General features: G+C 39.7%; 1 protein-coding gene across 1 annotated transcript; it reads right to left on the minus strand.

Moving 5' to 3' along the window:
* Positions 1–3,768: 3,768 nt before the first annotated feature.
* RETREG2 (reticulophagy regulator family member 2) lies at positions 3,769–17,457 on the minus strand. Its single transcript, XM_072418025.1, has 9 exons — positions 15,689–17,457; positions 13,943–14,049; positions 13,269–13,299; positions 12,524–12,668; positions 10,920–11,004; positions 10,702–10,833; positions 9,924–10,018; positions 8,973–9,108; positions 3,769–8,162 (listed from the first exon to the last, which is right to left on the minus strand). The coding sequence occupies exons 1-9, from the start codon at positions 15,961–15,963 to the stop codon at positions 7,699–7,701; spliced, it is 1,470 nt and encodes a 489-aa protein (XP_072274126.1). The 5' UTR covers positions 15,964–17,457; the 3' UTR covers positions 3,769–7,698.
* Positions 17,458–18,195: the final 738 nt, after the last annotated feature.

An 18,195-nucleotide genomic window follows, 5' to 3' on the forward strand; every position in this document is an offset into this window, starting at 1 on the left:
AGAAGAAGTAGTAAGACACAACCATTGTAGAGCTATACAAATAAGGTTGTAAACTCTATTGGAAATCTTTATGACAGAGTGACAACTCCACAAATTTGGGAGAAAGTAACAGATGTGTTGTCACCTTTTACCAGGAAATGTCCTAACAAGGACCTCCGTGGCACAGTCACCAGGGGCCCATTTGGATCCATGTGTGCTTTCCGGTATTACATTGTAACGTGCATGCTACATTCTTTCCTAATAGCAGCCCAATGCACAATTTTGCATGGCTCCAATGTGTATGAATGCACCTGTATTTCCCCATCTTATACCTATAGATCTGAATGGGTCCTGAAAGCTGCAGAATAATGTCGGTCAGATGTGATTTTGGAAATTACATTAACATGTTACTGCTTATATGAGATTTTAGTGATTGGGCTTACTTTAAGGACTTTTAAAGCATTGGCATTGCCCACACACAGCATTTCCTCCTCTCATCTGGCTCATATCACATGCCAACATGGCGGGAACTCTATCCAGCAGTCATAAACTATCTGAATTCTATTGCTGTGGTTAAACTGACCGCAAATCACCGTTTTATCACCAGTGAGTCAGATACAGATCAGGTCCCAGCATCTGCCAGATATTGAACGATCACAAATCAGGTTTGTAGTAAGCTCTGTAATAAAGCCGTCATGAATCCGGCTCCTTGTACATGCCAGCTATCGAACTGATCACCAATTAATGTACTAGTACAAGCCAGATATTGAGCTGGGTCATGCTGGGTGCCCATGGATTCTCCAAGGAGGGGATGGGGCCACATTAAAGCAGAAAAAGGATTGTAAAACAAGCTATGTACATTGCACCAGCATTCACTGGGGGTACAGAGACTGAAGAAATGCTTTTTCCTACCTGCAGTAGACTGGTAGCATCATCCCAGACTAGGCAATGTCACTGATTGGACATTGGGGTGAAATTTTAATGTTGACAGATGGAGATTTTGAATGATGATATAATTGCCAATTGTTGTACATTGTGAAATGCTTTGTGCTTACTGAACCTTCTGCATGCAATACTAATGCGTGTTGCCACAGAGCTTCTCATACGCTGTTGTTATTATCAGGCTCTTTGATGTGTGTTGATACATTTTTGGCCTTCATAGAGTTTAATCATTAAAAAAGTGCACCAGGGTGGCACACATTAAATGATGTGGTGACCTACAGACGTCATGCCGACATGAGACTTTTGGTTAAGGGTTATCAGCCCTGCCAAGTATGCTACAAGATATTTGGGACTATTGAAGTAGTCCGTAAAGGTGGGAGACTTTTTACATATGACATTTTCCTGTGGGATGCCAATGATATTTCAGTACCAATACAATTTTTTACATTTGTAAATTTTTCCGTACAACTTCTAAGTACCATGATCAGATGAAGCAGATGATATCCTGCATAACGCGTCAGAATCCAAAGTGATACTGTTAGACGGCCAAGCTGATTATTCACAGTGGTATTGTTTGTGTCCAAAATCTTACATATAGTGTCTTTTAAAACTCTAATGTGATTATGATAAATGGCAATGTTTTATGGTTAATATTTACAATAAAATAAAAACGGTTGACATTTATCTAAAAACTCCTATACATAGTGCCTATTAAGAATAATACTTCTTACAGTTTTAAACAATATCTAGCTTCTGCACATGTCCTGCAAGCTGCTTTGTTTTGGCTGATAGAATGACAACATTTAGAAGGAGTGCACATAGCAGGCTGACTACAATGACCCTGATTGATTAAAGCTCCCCAAGGCTGGAGTGGATACACTTTCATCAGTGAAGCTGGGTGACACAGAAAACCTGGAATGGATTTCCTAAAAGTCATTTGCTTTTTGTTAGCAAATGTTTTTATATCTGGACCAGATCCATTCCCGGTTTGCTGGATCACCCAGTTTCACTGATGAAGGCGTATCTTCTCCAGCCTTGGAACACTTTATTAAATCAGGGCCAATGGGTCTAATTTAAAGGCATTCATTTAGCGTTGTCAACCTGCAACAGGAAATGCTGCCACTCAATGAATCTCCAACTGTAAAACGTATCAGTGGGTTTACAGAACCATTTTTGCTTAAGAAACTGAATAAAGCGAGACATGAATTGTAAGCTCCTCCTCCTGTATCACTGTCTGTATCTGTCTGTCATTTGCAACTCCTATTTAATGTACAACACTATGTAATATGTTGGCGCTATATATTAATACTAATATTTATTTAAATAATACTGTTAATAATTATTATTATTATTAGTAATAATAATAATAATAATGAAACCAAATACACTAAAATTTAGAACATACATTGTGATGTTACAGAACTGTGATCCTGCGTTAGGCACCTCATTGTTAAGATATTCTGTTTGGGTCAAGTTACGTACTATGCATGATATGCTTGTGCATTTCATGGTTTTGTCTGGGTGCTCTCTTGTTGTTAGGTAAAATGCAAATTACAAGGAACTCGTTCACAGCATACGGTCGTGTTTCCTAACATGTGGAAGTCTTTGGAATGTGATTGGCTGCTGAAGCAATTCAGACACCTCCTTCTCTACCAGGTTTTGGAATGTAGATTTTGAGCATAACAAACTTTGCATTGAGTGGCATGGGTGTCTAGGAAGGTCCTCCCTTCTCTTGGCCTCCCTTATCAGGATTGTGCAGCTACCAGATATGAAATGAGAAGCAGCAGCCATGTGAACATTACATAACTAAACCCGTGGAGGTGTCAGATCAACCACATCAGATTTAGAATTACACAATGTATTTGTGTATTGTTGGAGCCAATTGGACCAGACTTCTAAGCTTCTTTTTGCCTTCCTCTGGATCAACTATGTCTATGAGTTTTTATTCTGGGATACGTATATTGCCCTAGTGGTTGAACTTGAGGGACTTATGTGTAGTTGAGAAGGGGGGGGGGGGGGGGGGTTACCTTTCCCTGAACTGTAGCTGGAGGATATTGGGACACTGGACAGAGATGTCAAAACAGATCACAAGTCATATATTAGAAGTACGACATCCCTGAAAGATGGCAGAGTAAAAGAGAAATGAGCTTGTCAGTCTGCTGCTTCTTTACTCACTGTCTATCCACAGTCTGAAGGAAGGTAAAGGATCTGTAAGGCTGGACTTGGTCAGTTTTGAAGTTTTTTCCAATTTGATCCACCAGATGTGACCTATATCAAGTGTAGAATCAAAAGGACCTTATGCAGCCAGGTCAGAACATTTCCAATGATCAAGTATCTAAGTTTTGGAGACCTCTTAATGCATTGCTCTTCAAATGAATTTAGGAACAGGAGCACACGTTAATCTCCATTGAGATTGATCAAAAGAAAATATACTGATCGATTTCCATTCATATCAATTACAAAAAACAAATTATTACACAGTAATTTATATAGCACCAACATATTACGCAGCACTCCACAAAGTCCAGTCACTAGCTGACCCTCACAATCTAATGTCCAGGACCTGTCATTGTCGCATCAGAGAAAGGCGTACTCTCCACAGTGGACTCCAGCGAAGACTGCAATCCTCTTCAGCCATTGATGATGTAACTCCTGCGCATTGTCTCCTGAGGCTGGTTTAGAACCGATCGGTACATGTCGATGTAAAGCTAAAATAAAAAGCCACTGACATGGACATTGCATGTCTCCTGTCAATGAACTCTACCTCCTGGTGGCTTTTTTTTTTTCATACCATTTACCAATACAATTAGACAGTATCGTTATAAATAAGAATTGTCTGACACATACTGCAGGATTGAGTAACAACTTTAATGAGTTTATTTAGAGTTGGGGGTAACAAGAATGATCTCTACATACAATTGCAGTCTCTCTTTTCATCATTGGGTTAGTCATAATATAATACACTGTACACGCCCATCCCCAGCACACCTACACACATACTGACAGACACAACGCTACAGACATATATACAGTGTATTCCAAACACAAACAAATACTCACACATACCATATATACATACACCACACACACACAGGACAGCACATATACAAAGCAAGATTAGGAAATACACATCTCCCAGCTGGTTCTGTAGAGGCAAAAGTCTTACGTTTCTTATGTTTGTTAAAGAAAGTCAAGGATACCTTCCTGACGTCACATAATAAAAAATACCTTCACCTTAATTTATGTTGACTTAAATCTAATGATCAGAGAATGGAAATTGAATTTTAAATAATTAGAAGGCCATGAAAATGGCTTCATCACACAAATCATTTGGCCCAGAGAACTAATAAAGTGAACCTGTCACTGACCATGGTAAGATTCTTTTGATAATGGTGAAAATTTTAAATTCAGGATTATGCCCCATCTGTTCAGATGTTTTTTGTCACAATAGGGTGTCATTAAAAACAGCCAATGCATGCGAATTGCAGGTTGTGTCTCACTTCATTAGGATTTAGGGCTTTTGTGTCCTGAGGATAAATTATAAATGTCCTGTTCTATAATTAGGTATAGCTTCACTGCAGTGAGATAAAATTGCATATGTGAAACCCCGATGAAGGGGGATTTGCATATCCAAAAATTTGATAGCTGCTATTGTTTTAATTATAGCTTTATGGTGAGAAAAACGAATATATTTGGATTTATTATCTCACTATCTCCTTCTCTCCATGTAAGTTAGTTGTCCCAGCGGCCCAAAAGGATCTCCAAGAGTCTGCAAAAGCAACTATAAACAAGAATGACCCTCTTCTGATTAGAACCAACATTAGGATTGGAATCCAGTGCTCCTCTATTCTCAGCCTGAATGTAAGTGACTGCTCTGCAAGCTGTAATAGAATCTCTACTTTCACACTGGCTTTACTATGGTCAGTCATGTTGGGTGCTGGCAGGACAATAAATACTGGGGGTTCCAGGACATCCCTGGCCAAAAGTAGTGAGGAACAACCAATATGATGTAAACATATTTATGTTTCCAGGATATCCCTTCACTTCTTTTATCATAAAAGTATGGAAAATCTACAAAGAATACAACAGTTCAACAGAACTCCGAGGGGAACCCGTGTATGACATAACTGTGGAAGAAGCCATAAATGACTCTTGTCGTGCTTAGCTAAAGAGTTTATTACTAAATACAAAAAACAAGACAATCAAAAAGGCATAGGTTATTTAAAATGCGACTACAGGCAAAATGTTTTTTAAGGTTTGGCCAAAGCTAAGAAGAGTTAGAACTTCTATTAGGTATTGTTGCTATCAGCGTGCCTGTTGGGAAGATTTCTCATCACTTACTGTCCCTGTAAAATTCTGTTTGTCAGTGTGTGGCAGGTTGTCACGAGGATAAGGGGGGGGGGGGGGCTCCTTATTGCTTCTACACCTTTCCATCTAGAACTTAATGCCCAAACCCTGGCTCATGAATGTCAAGTGATGATATAATTTTGCACATGCTGACCTGCAATACCATTGAGAAGCTTGTGTATCCCCACTACTCCACACCCAAGATTTCCAATACCAATAATTCCTGTTAAGGAAAAACAAATCTTTATTAATTCAAGCTCCCTCCAAAAATTAAGAATCAACTGTTCAGGAATTTTTTAGTCATCCTTTTCATCACCCACCACAGATGACATTGCCGTTCCATGGCTGCTCCAACCAAGCCAAAGGGCGAAATTTGTCAGGTTAATGAGCCGCTCTATAACGTACACCAAATTTTCCTATTGATTTAGCACTTGTGTGCTACCAATACACATGATTTCTTTGGCCTCAACAAAACCCTGTTCTTTGTCTCCTTTTTTTCTAAGTTTATTATTAATTATAAAGGGGCCAGGCCACCAACCACTACTCCAGGCAAGGGTTTGAATTTTCTTGTACTTTCCTTATATTTGTATTTGAATATACAAGCAGGGCATATGTTTTTTTTCCCCCAGAAGGTTGATGCCAGTTTTTTATTCTTTCCCCAGGCTGCAGTTGGATTTTAACCAAACCTTTGGCTCGAGTTGAACTTTAAAGTCCTGCTGTCTTCTCTGTACACAAAAACGTCAGTAAATATTTTATCAAATTCGTTTCACTCTCTAACAATAAGCATTTGCTGCAAAAACAATGGAACTATTTATAGAATGTTAATTTAGATAACCAAATATCACAATAAATATTAGTGCTCTAAACATCTGAATTTGAAAGATGATTAAATAACTAAACATTTCAGACGCGGCCACCACCCAATGACGGGGGGGACTTGTCCTGTCCTTGCAGACATCACAGCTTATTCACATAACTCTATGTCAGTGGAAGAAGATCTGAAAATATCTAGATCTTCTAAACAAGAGCCAAGCTAAGAGATAATAGCACAATGGATCATTTAATAGTGTACTGGTATGATATGTGGGATCTTATTGCTGGATCAGTATCAAACATTCTCCTACCTAGGATCAAATAAAGGGTATTTCCAGAAAAAGTGGCATTCTCCTGTTTGTTAGGACCATTCCATGCACTAACAGAGGGGGTCCCCCTCTCCACATTGTCTTAGGACAACAGTCTGCAACTACAATTTTGACTATAGCAATACCTACTGGTTAAATATGGTTTTGCAGCTAAATCCAAAAACATGACTTCCCCATATGATCACCATTTTCACTCTCAAACATACTTGGGACAGGGGGTCCTGCTTAATATGCCAGGGTGCTGTAGGAGGGCACTCTGCTGATACACAAAAGAAAACAATCAACAAACATATTTTTCAATACAATAAGAAGGTCGGCTAGACCATAGTTCTAAAGAATGAGGCCTTTTCCTTTTTTAGGAACTAAATTACCCCACTGACACCATTGGTTCTAAATGTTTACTTCACTACATAACCTTTATGTATAAAGTGGGGAAGGTGTGAAAAGTTATCCAAATGGGGATGTTAATCCTAGCTGCACCCAGAGGCGACCAGTCCCAGGGCTTTTGGATGTAAACAAAAAATAAACTTTTACAGGTAAAAACACATACATGCATAAAATATGGTAAATGTACATATAATCTGGTGGTCTGGAAACAGGGTCCCTTTAAATTAGTGACAGGTACACTTTAAATCCTGGCATTACACTTTCATCTCTTCCAATTTCAATAGATGTGGAACATATGAACCCAATTATAAAGCTTGTAATTGTCTTACAGAAGCTGCAACATTAGGTTGCATTTCTACTCTCTCTAAAACAGGTGAAAGTGCAAAGAATTGCCTACATGAAATTATTGCAATGGTCAGATATTAGCTTCTCCTACTAAAAAGATTGAAAAAGGAGGGATATTCAGTGGTAACTCATTTTAGGACACTTTCAAGCTGCAGAACTGGATAAACAATAGTCAAATTAAAACCTGTGCAGCCGGCACAACACTTCTACATGAAACACAGCCTGATTAGCAGACAATTGGATTGGTGAGGTTCCCAGTCATGGAGCCAGCTGGCTGGATTAGCAGGAGTTTCACAGAAAAACAAACCATTAAATGCATGTAAAAACAATATAATCGAGTTCATGGGGAGAAAATAAAAAAGAAGGGGTGGTTAAATTGGATACAAACCATTTCTCTATAGAGAAAACGGGTAATATTCTGTGCTTTTAGCCAATGCCCAGTGTATACTTTCCGCTGTCATCCCGCAGGGGGCAGCATGTACAGCGGTGTATAAACCTCTGAGTGACAGGCAAGACATGGCAAAAGGAGAGGAGTTCTGTCTAGCTCTCTCCTGACCTAGGAAGCCTTGTCTTCTGGTTGTAGATGAGAAGAGGCTGACGAAGGGGAGCTAATGGCAGCCAAGTGCTGTTCGGCTTCCTCAACCTCTTCCTGCAGCAGGAGCTCAAAATCTTCCCCGTCTCCACTAGATTCTTGACTTTCGGGACGCATGAGTTCCGGGTGGCTATGAGGTGCTACTGGGCTCTGCAGGGAATCTTCCTGGCTCCTGGCCTGGATTTGAATTTCCAGTCCTGCGGTTTGGCCCTTCCCGTTGAAATGTGTGTTGACGAAGTGAAGCGGGGAGGTCAGTGTGGGAACCAGCTCTTCTGGGTTTAGGGACAGAGGTTCAGTTGGTAAAAGGGGTGTTTCAGCAGCTGGCAAGTGTTTCCCATCTACTGTATGGTGCCCTAGCCAAAGAGGAGAATCAGTATGGTCTTTTTCAGGTACAGCATCTTCAGGCACAGCGCTTGGCTGGTCCAAATCTAGAAGAAACCGAAACAATAAATCTCTCACAGTTGAAACACTAAATCATGATCATATTTCCACTACTGTTCCTGTAAACTTACCATTCCGAAGCACACCACCAGAATACGATATCAATCATCATCCAACTTACCTTCTTTGAGCTCACACTGTCATGGGCATTGTTAAGCATTATATCACAGCGTTGGTTAAAAACACAGGCACATTCATAACACCTTACAATGTTCATGGATAAAATATTTGTTCACTATATTGCTGCAAAAATAAATCTTCCATTCAATACAAAAGCAGCAGCAAATAAAAACTGATTATTATTATTAAACAGTATTTTACGTAATGCTGTACATTAAATAAGATAGCTAATGAAACTGGCTTGCTCTTGTTACTTTTAAAAAAAATGTGTGGCTTCCATGACTTCAAGGCCCAGCAAGCCCACCTACCTTCCCCTGTTCCAATTATATCGCCTTTATTATTATTATAAGGGAAAAAAAGGTGGGCAAAACATAAAATACTAGTTTTATGACTCCATTTACTTAATTGCAGGTTACCAGTTGGCAAAAAACTAAGTAAGCAAACAGCTAGGTCAACTTCCTACTCCCAGCTTGTGATTGAACAGTGAATGTGATCTCTTTTCCCCTTCCTGCTGTCAACACATGTGCATGTAACCCTGAATTGGCCCCAATCTCACACAGCCTGAGTGGTTCTGATCACAAAAGGACACATAAATCACATTACAGTATTTATTTAGCATTCACTTAACTTGCCTACTTCTTAAGATGTATTGTCTTATAAAAGATTAGTTATCTCACCCTCGGACACATCGGTCAGCTGTGGGGTAGTTGCTCTGGATACAGAAAACCCGCCACTCTCCAGTATAGAGGCCTCTTCATCTGACAGCTCTGAGTCAGTTATAGACAGAGCCAATGCTGTAATCCGCACGTCCATCTGGAAAGGAATGTAACAAGTTAGTAAATGACTCTTCAAAATAGAATTAGCGGGGGCATTATCATATCATGTGAATTCTTTAGTTCTACTTTGTCCTATTGAACCCTAAAACAATTGATCCCTGCCATTCAATGTTTACTGCCTATATAGTAGAGATTTCAAATGGCAGCGGTCAGAATGCCAGTAGAATCTTGCACATTTACCACATAAGTATATCAGTGTCTTTGCATTTCAATTTAATAACCTTAAATTAAATTGTCTTTTTTAAAATGTAACCCCAGTAAAGTAAAATAACATATCACAGCTTCTCAGGCTAGCATGGTGGTAGCATTAATTTTCTTTTTATTTTCACCTGGTTTTCCTACCAGTAATAAATGTTCTGTCCTAGAGACAATTCTCATTGTACTGTATGTATGGAGAAGAAGTGTTGTCATTCAGGATCAGAAAGTGAGATAGGACTGCAGAACACTTTGCCCCCTTTCCACATACATAGGGGGACAGACAAGTACTGTAGTTCCCAGAGATAGCTGGGAACAACGTACATGATAACAGTCAGAAGAGGTAGCAAGCACAGGAAGTTATCAGCTCCCATGATTTTAGTAGGGAACTTTGCTGCGTCCGAACAGATGGAAACCTTAAAGCCCGCATCTTTGGAGCAAATTTTAACGGGGCAATGACTCAGAGTTTTGTCAGCTCCTAATTTTTTTGGTTTTCTGAAGGCTCACAGAACACCACAACAGACATTACAAGTTTTAATTCAGCTTGCTATATATTTATCTTTATTTACAGAAGGAAACCATAGTGGGATCACTCACCTCAGGAGAGAAGCCGGAGAGCTCAATCTCACTCTCACTGTCTGTCTCTGCTGTAGGCTCCTCACCCTCTTCCTGCTCCTTCTTCACTTGTCTCTCTAAGATTGGAGAAAGAGAGAGAGTAAAAATGGCTGCATCACAAAAGCTGACTGCAAATGGTGTACCAAGCATGTAGCTAAATGCAAACTTCTTCATCAATGCTAAAATTCATCCAAGCAATATAAACCTACAAGCTGGTGTAGACAGTTCTACATGACAACAAAATGAAAAGATGACATTTGGGCTACACAACAAATGTTTACCTTCTAAAGGCGTTAGTTATTTTTTGTCTTTTTGTACATTACTATTGTGATTGATCTAAAAAATATTTCACATACTATGGAAAACTTACTTTGCAATTCAAGCAGTGCTTTTAAGCTGCAATGTCATCACGCTATGAGCCAAGAGCTCAAACAAGTAATGATTGCAAGTATCTCCCCGCTGCCCTAAATATATTTTCGTTTTTATACTTTTTTATTTTTTTTTTTTTTTACAGGATTGCCTGCTCACATTTTGTATTTTGGGTTCCTGACTGGAAGTTTAGAATGGCAGAACTACAGAAAATTGTTTAACAAGATGTAAATTCTCTGTGGGTGACTATAGAGGTTTCCAATGGTCAGAAATGCTCATTATAAGTCAAATGATAGCAATATAGAGCCTAACCTGCCCAAATGTAATATAGTAGGAGGTATTGGACCTCTAATATTTCCTGCATTAAAACCACTGATATAGTGAAACTTACTCTTGTGTGAACGAGGCAGGTCCTCCCCCTTCATAGTATAATCAATCTTCATAAGAACAGGTTCTAAGGTGGTGTACATTCTCTGGATCAGTTCTCTGTATACAACTAGTGGCCACAATAGGACGCTGAGTACTGTAACCAAAACATAAGGAGCTGTGGTCACATATATATGTTTGCTTGAGCATCAAAAATCCCAAATCAGTTATGGAAGATCTTACGTATTATGTAGGAAATCATAATGCCCGGAACATAATGTCCGACAACAGCCAAAACTGCACAGCACGAACAAACCATGGCACAGAACTGAGGCAGAGAGAGAGAAGAAAATGAACAAACTGGATATACAAATATGAAGTTACCAACCCCTAGGTCCCATTGCAAAAACAAAAATAATGGTCAGGTTTGCCTAGACATAACATGGCAGTAAAATATTTGATCTGCCCTGCATAGAAGTTGTCATATAAACATGCTCTTTTGCTTTGCGGGAACATGTTTTTTATGAAGCAGGCATCTCCAAAAAGCCAGGGAAATTGTATGAGAAAAATGAATTTGAATGATCAATTGTGTAACATTATCTGGCCAAGAGTTATATAGAGAAATCCTGGATATATAACTCTCATATGCTAGAACATTATTGGCAGTAGAAGTTCTAGTATTTGACAGCTGAATTGCAGTAGTGGGGTTGAGGACTGAAAAAGAAAAGTTTATGGTTGACTTGGCCACAAGTCAAGGGCCAAGGACTCAAAGGATCCACAGAGACACAAGTATACATCTAAAGTCTAGATACTTACAGGTAACATAAGGCCCATGGGAACAGTCAGCTATTTAACTAGATACAAACTAGATACCTGCTAGTATAACCCTAATTTCCTATACTGGGTAAATAACAGGAGAGTCAGCACAATAGATGTTTATTCCTGGATAGGCCCCTGATCTTGGGCATTCTCAGTAATGGGCTTGAAACTTTTCACTGTACCTCCTGCCAACCTCACCTAGCATTTCCATACTCTCCTTAATTTTACAAAGCAATTAAAGAGCCCTTAGCAAAATAGACATTTACCACTCCAGGAAGCGAAGAAAAGACATGCCGCTGCATACCACATATTCCATGTGTAAAACATGGGCACTAAATGCCCTTTCAGCAGCTGTGAACATCATTATGGGGAATGGCATACAGTTAAATGAAAATGACTACAGGTAATGTGAGAGGCTTGTGCAGTTTGTTTTGCAACAGATAACTTTAACTGAACCTGAGCTTTGCCCATGCATGCCACTCCCACAACAGCACTTTACACCACTGAAAAAAAAGTTGCTTTACTTAAGATACAATTTGTCAGGATTGAAACGGACATGGTGCTATGGACTCTCCATATGTGAGAACATTTATGCGTGGAGATTGGCTCAGTACTGTTAAATGGAATCCGTCACATGGAAGTACTTAACAATTTCTTTGCCCCTGGTGGGGGAGTGACAAAAAGGCGGGTATGTGCAGTCGGAGATAGCAATCCTAATACTTTGCTTCAATTATTAGCAATACACAAGTTTGCATTAAGGAGTAAATGTAATAACGTGAGCTTTCACTTTTAATTTACAAGATAAATTGGATCACTGAACAAAGACTTCAGTCCGTACAGTCAAGAAAAAATATCAGTACAGACACAATATAGATGAAATTGTTTTGAGGTAAAAAATGTTTGATGAATCACACCTATGTCTTTAACAATGATTACCCACAGGAACAAGCAAAGACCCAACTCACTGCAAATATCTGTATTTATAAATCATATCAAGTAGCAGCCTGACCAAATCTTTTTTGACTCACCTTTCCAGGGTTCTGCTTTTTGTAAAGTAGCAGTTCCTGGATGTACTGCTGACAGGTGAGCCACGTCTCTGCCAGGTAATGACACAGCTCTCGTACACTCAGCAGCCGGTGCTGACTTGACCCTCCTGCAGTTGCCAACGTTTCACTAGAAACACACAGCAAAGGTAAGTTTGGAATGGGATTTTGAACACATTTTTGTATCATTTTCTATCATCACAAATGCTGAATCACAGTTAACAATTTAGTTAAGATATATAACATGTGAAGAGATTGAGAATACAGGATATTTTCATTCTACCTGCTGCCACATTTTAAAATCTAAGTCAACAATGTCAGCTTTATATACTTCTTCATGTGCCTGAGCAATTTTTTTACAGAGCTTAACCCATTGCTGGGTGGTGAGCTTCTGCCATAATCAGCAGGTATCCACACCATATGTGCCGATTATGGCGCATACTTACCTTGTGCTGTCGCCCTGCAGCAATGACAGATCCAGGACCCATCATCGCTACATGCATGGAAGGGGCCACCTTCACCCCCAGCTCCAAAGCGAACTGCCATGGAGACAGTGATCCCTCTTGCTTACTGGATGATATAATTCTATTGCATGTCTCTTTGTCAAATAGTTCCACCTCCTGGTGTTTTTTTGTTTTGTCAGTTTAGGTCAGGCTTTAAAAAAAAGTTCAGCACATACAAATTTTTTTTCTGGTATTCTCTTGCAAAAAATAATTTTGTCTTTGCTTACCTGTCACTGGATGATTCTGTCCGAGATTGAACTGTGAAACAAAAAGATTTAGTAATTAACAAACAGCTACGTATGTGTAAGCCGCTCGCTCAATCCCCTTCATAGAGCAGGTCGGTGCTGTATGTACAGTGCCCATTCATGCACCTTTCAGTCTTTTGTCATTGGATCGTGAAACAACAACAAACTTTCCAACAACAAAAGTGTGTATGTAGCCTAACTCAGTAAATAAGGTTGAGACATGCCGGGTATCCTAGCATAAAAGGAAACCCAGAAGAAAAGAATGTTGGTGCATGTGATAGACAGGTGAATGCATTTAAAAATTGTGATCACTTTTGATTTTTAGCTATACTTCAGCTTTAAGTTTTGAGCTTTTTTGTTTACCCATTTCTTAAAAAATAATATTGTATTTTATAGTCCAGAACATAATAAACAGAATATAATAATAAACAAAAACTATTCTCCTAAAACACAGTCACTTTCCGTGCTCCTGTTGTCACAGGAACGGATTTTTTGCTTGGATTTAGGTGCCGTCTTACAATGACAATGTTTGCATTCTATGTAATTTATATGTAGATTTGATGCAGTTTTTAATCTCATGGCTGTAATGAAATTACAAAAGTTAATACTCCACCCTAGCAGATTATATAAGGTGTAGTCAGACAGAGGTGTGTTACCTTTACAGTGCTGCAGTATCCAGATCTTCCAGTGTTGCACACCCAGGAGACACAGAAGAAAGAAGCTGATCAAAAATAGAGGTCGCGGGGACAGGTATGAGAACAGCCTGGAATTACAAGAAAACCAACGTCAACGCCTTTTCATTGCTATCCATTTACCAGCCAAAGAAAAATAAGTACAGCAATAAAGCCGACGTTAAGGAGAACCTGTCTCAATGTGACTAATGCAAAATATATACGTCTTAAAAAAAATTATTATAATATTGCAGGCAGTGTTCTCCCTAGCCCCTTTAAGCTAAGTGCACTTTTCAGTAACCACCTGGCTGTTTTTGAGTGGTTACTAAAGAGTGTGGCTCTACAATTCAATACAGGGGCAGCCACCAGCCTACAATTTCTTCCCACCTGGAGTAAAAAAATTTCTGGGTTCATCACTGGAAAATTTACACTTTCTTGTGTTTTAGCTAAACATACTGCTGGGTCTGTCTCTTGAGCCTGATCCTCAGGCTTTAGAATTCCCGTTTAATTACTCAGGGGACCCCCGGAGAAATTAAACAATGCGTCCTTTATTGCATCACAATGCATAAATATTAAAACAGAAGCGCTCAGGGATAAAAAAAAATAAATAAAATGGCCAGGTGAGTATCCCAATGCAATGATGCCTTCACTGTTCTTTTTGTTGAATCGTTTGTTGCGAAGAAAATGCATGTAAAAAAAAAAGATCAGTTATCAATTAAAATCAGTTATCATTATACAATCATTTTCCACTGACTCCGGGCTCTTCATTTATTTCTGGCATCAGAGGAATGCAGGCACAGAACCTTTGCCGTCTTAGCCTTTGACCCAAAAATGCTGGCAACTATAGAATACAAGAAACACACAAAAGCCTGTGTTATAAAGATGGACACTTGGTTTTGGATAAGTAGGAAGAGAAACACCTTCGATATCACAGTCCAGTTGCATGTGACCAACTTTTGCAAAGTATGCTATATTACTGGATGAATGGAATGGGCATACTAATACAAGGGGATGATAACCAAATAATGGGACACAGGAGAAGATCTCTGAATGATCAAAAATAAATAAACGGGTTTGATATATAGAGAAATCTATGATGTTTTGGATAACAAGCAGATAACATTATTGTCAGTAAAGAGACCTCAATTTTGTTTTGACTGCACGAAAAAACAGCAGACAGTTGTATCTACTTTGCATATTTTTGATCTATAGTTTTTATATAAAAAGATATTATAGGATTCTTATTGAATTAACCTGTTCTTTCTCAATGTATCCATGTGTAAAGTACAAATCAAGCTATTGACATCTGATACCTAGCAGGACTAATAATGATTTAAAGTCTCGTATGGAACATGAACATTTATTGGGAAATCCAATGGGTGGAGTAAAAGCATATTAAGGTCATGAACCCCTGGTACGAATATATCTGTTTTAGGCAGAAATATTATCATTAAACAGGATTTATATAGCGCCAACATATAACGCAGCACTGTACATTAAATAGGGAATGACCCATTAGGAAGCAAGGACCATTCGGAACAAAAGAAAAAAAACTAAGGTTTGGCACCAGGTATTTACTATTGCATAGGCTTTAACATTTATCCAGCATTAACTCTGCCACTGTTTCAGTAAAACATTGCAAGAATATTGCTATTTTTGGATATCTGGCAGATTTTTTGTATTATAAAGACAATGCATCGTGTGATGTTCTATAGGGTGTCAGAATCTTACCAAAATACTCCATGCAGAGCAGCAGCTGTTATCAGGCTAGGCAGGGGCTGTTCCCAGACCAGAAGTCGTTGCCCTGCAATTAGTAAAGGTCCCCATTCGTTCAGTCTATGATACAGATCAGCCTCTAGGTAGTTCATGTCCTCCTCTGATGCTCCAGAGAGTCGTCCGCTTCTCTCTTCACTCTGCAATGGATCTCCTGAAGGCCACGGAGCAACATCTTCTCCAGGCATCGTTCTGGTTATAGAAGCCGAGGACTCTGCACTACTGCCACTCATGGTTTAATTATAATTAGGTGTTATTTAGTAGTTCCTCCAACTCCACCGCCAAGGTACGCAGTCAACACTCAGATACAATAAGGTTCCTCCTGAGTCTCTCCGCCACATTCCCTGGATCTACAGACCAGCGACAACTCCAAAAGCCCAAAAATGAAAACTCATTTTTTTCCTAGATATTTGGATTTTACTGTCCCTTCATACAGCTGGAATCTCTTTCTCTCCTTTTCTTCCTTTAAACGTGATCTAATTCAGAACTTGCTTTCATTAGCCAATGTTACATAATTTTGTAATACTTTTTTAATCCAACCCTTCCCTTTCTTTAAATGTATATAAACAGCAGGGATAATTACCTAGCAACAATTATTTCATAATTTCCCTACAATTAGAGCCCACCCTATGCCCATACCAAGCAAGCTTTTATTTGGGCTATGATGGTTATGTAAGTAAAACCTAACTAGCCTAAGCTGATAATCTAATGCCTAATAAACGTGACACTGGATTCCGTCTATCCCAAAAGCTTTCTTAATGAAGAGCAACTGATCTCTTTCCAAATCAGATTTCTCGGAACCTATCCTGATGATAGAGCCTTGGTCACCAGATCCCACAATATAAGCTAATTCTTGAAGAGGATCTCAGCTTTGCCAGCCTATCCCTATACTAGATACTGTATCCCTTTTTCTATTCTGCTACAATTACCCTTTAGGCCAACCAATCCCAGTGATAGATCCTCCTCAATGAATCTATCCATACAGGTAGGGTGCTGGCTATCAGTCTTAGATAATATTTAATCAGTGTAATCAGGTATTAAATCTTCCCTACCACTGGGCAAATTTAATCTCTCCTAACAGCTGTCAGTGCAAATAGATCCTTTCTGTCCTCTATCGATCTAGATAATTCCCTGACCCTCTGCTCCCCGGAGACCAAGACGAAGATATTAGATCCTCCCTGAACGACGAAGATATCAGATCTCCCCTCACCCTTGTCTGTATAGATATTGGACACCCGCTAATCCTGATCTGCAAGATTTTAGATCTCCCCTGATCCTGGCCTATCTAGATAATAAATTGGCCCTGGTCTATGGTCACAGTAGATCTCCCCTGATCCTGGTCTAAGTAGATATTGGATCACCCCTGGCCTTGGCCTATCCAGATATTGGATCTCCTCTATGGTCTCCCCTGATCCTGGTCTATGTACCAATCTCCCCTGCAAATTAGCTATGAAAATTCTAACTCCAGCTTGTTTATTAATAGCAAATGTTTTACTAAACAGCCAGCCCACCCTGACAGCAGAGCTCTCTCTCCCCAGCCTCTGATGATAAGCACAGCCCCCTCACCCTTACTCCTTCCTCCTTCCAGGCCGAGGTCCTCCTGACACTTCTCAGGCTCTGCTGACCCCCTCAGTGTGCCCGAAGCCCCTGTGTGCCCTGTCAATGCCCAGAACCTCCGGGGCTCCCAGCTGGGATGTTGTTGTTATGAAGGTGCGTCAGCTGAGAGGAAATGACGTCAGAGTTTAGAACATTTTCTTTCCGCTGTGGCTCCTTTGAGACCGTGATTAAGGGCAAGTTTTCGCCTGATTATCATGAATTTAGTCCCTGACGACGAATGGTATCTGTCAACTATACCCGAGTACGTAGAAGTATACGAGAACTTGTGCCTTTGTCAGCTGCAGAACCTGGGTTTGGACGTCAGTGCCCACAGTCAACATGTCTGACAGAGCCTTGTTTTGGTCACGTGAATGTCAATTTATGGAAGGGGCGTGTTGGAGCAGCGACGGCCATGTTTGTTTCTGGCATCCTGTGTCTGGATGCAATGAAGTGATTACACCTGCTTGCTGGGTGCGTCTGGGAGGGGACAAGCACCCTAAAATACATGGGTGCGGGTGTGAAGTGACTCATGTGATGAGTTTATGAGGAGACAGGATTATTATTCATTAGTAAGATGCCCACTTTATGGCAATCTGGGACACCATAATATATAATTTATAGTGCATACCTAGGATAGACTAAATCCCACTTTATGTTTAGTTTTAAACAGAATAAAGATAGCTAAAACATACTGAGACCAAAAAAACATAAATTACAGTGTTAGTGACACACATCCTGTGTTGGATTTATATAGCGCCAACATATTACGCAGCGCTGTACATTAATAGGGGTTTCAAATGACAGACAGTGACACAGGAGGATGAGAGGACCCTGCCCCGAGGAGCTTACAATCTAGGAGGTGGGGGAAG

This window comes from Pyxicephalus adspersus, chromosome 7, assembly GCF_032062135.1.
Source record: "Pyxicephalus adspersus chromosome 7, UCB_Pads_2.0, whole genome shotgun sequence".
NCBI classification, from domain to species: domain Eukaryota; kingdom Metazoa; phylum Chordata; class Amphibia; order Anura; family Pyxicephalidae; genus Pyxicephalus; species Pyxicephalus adspersus.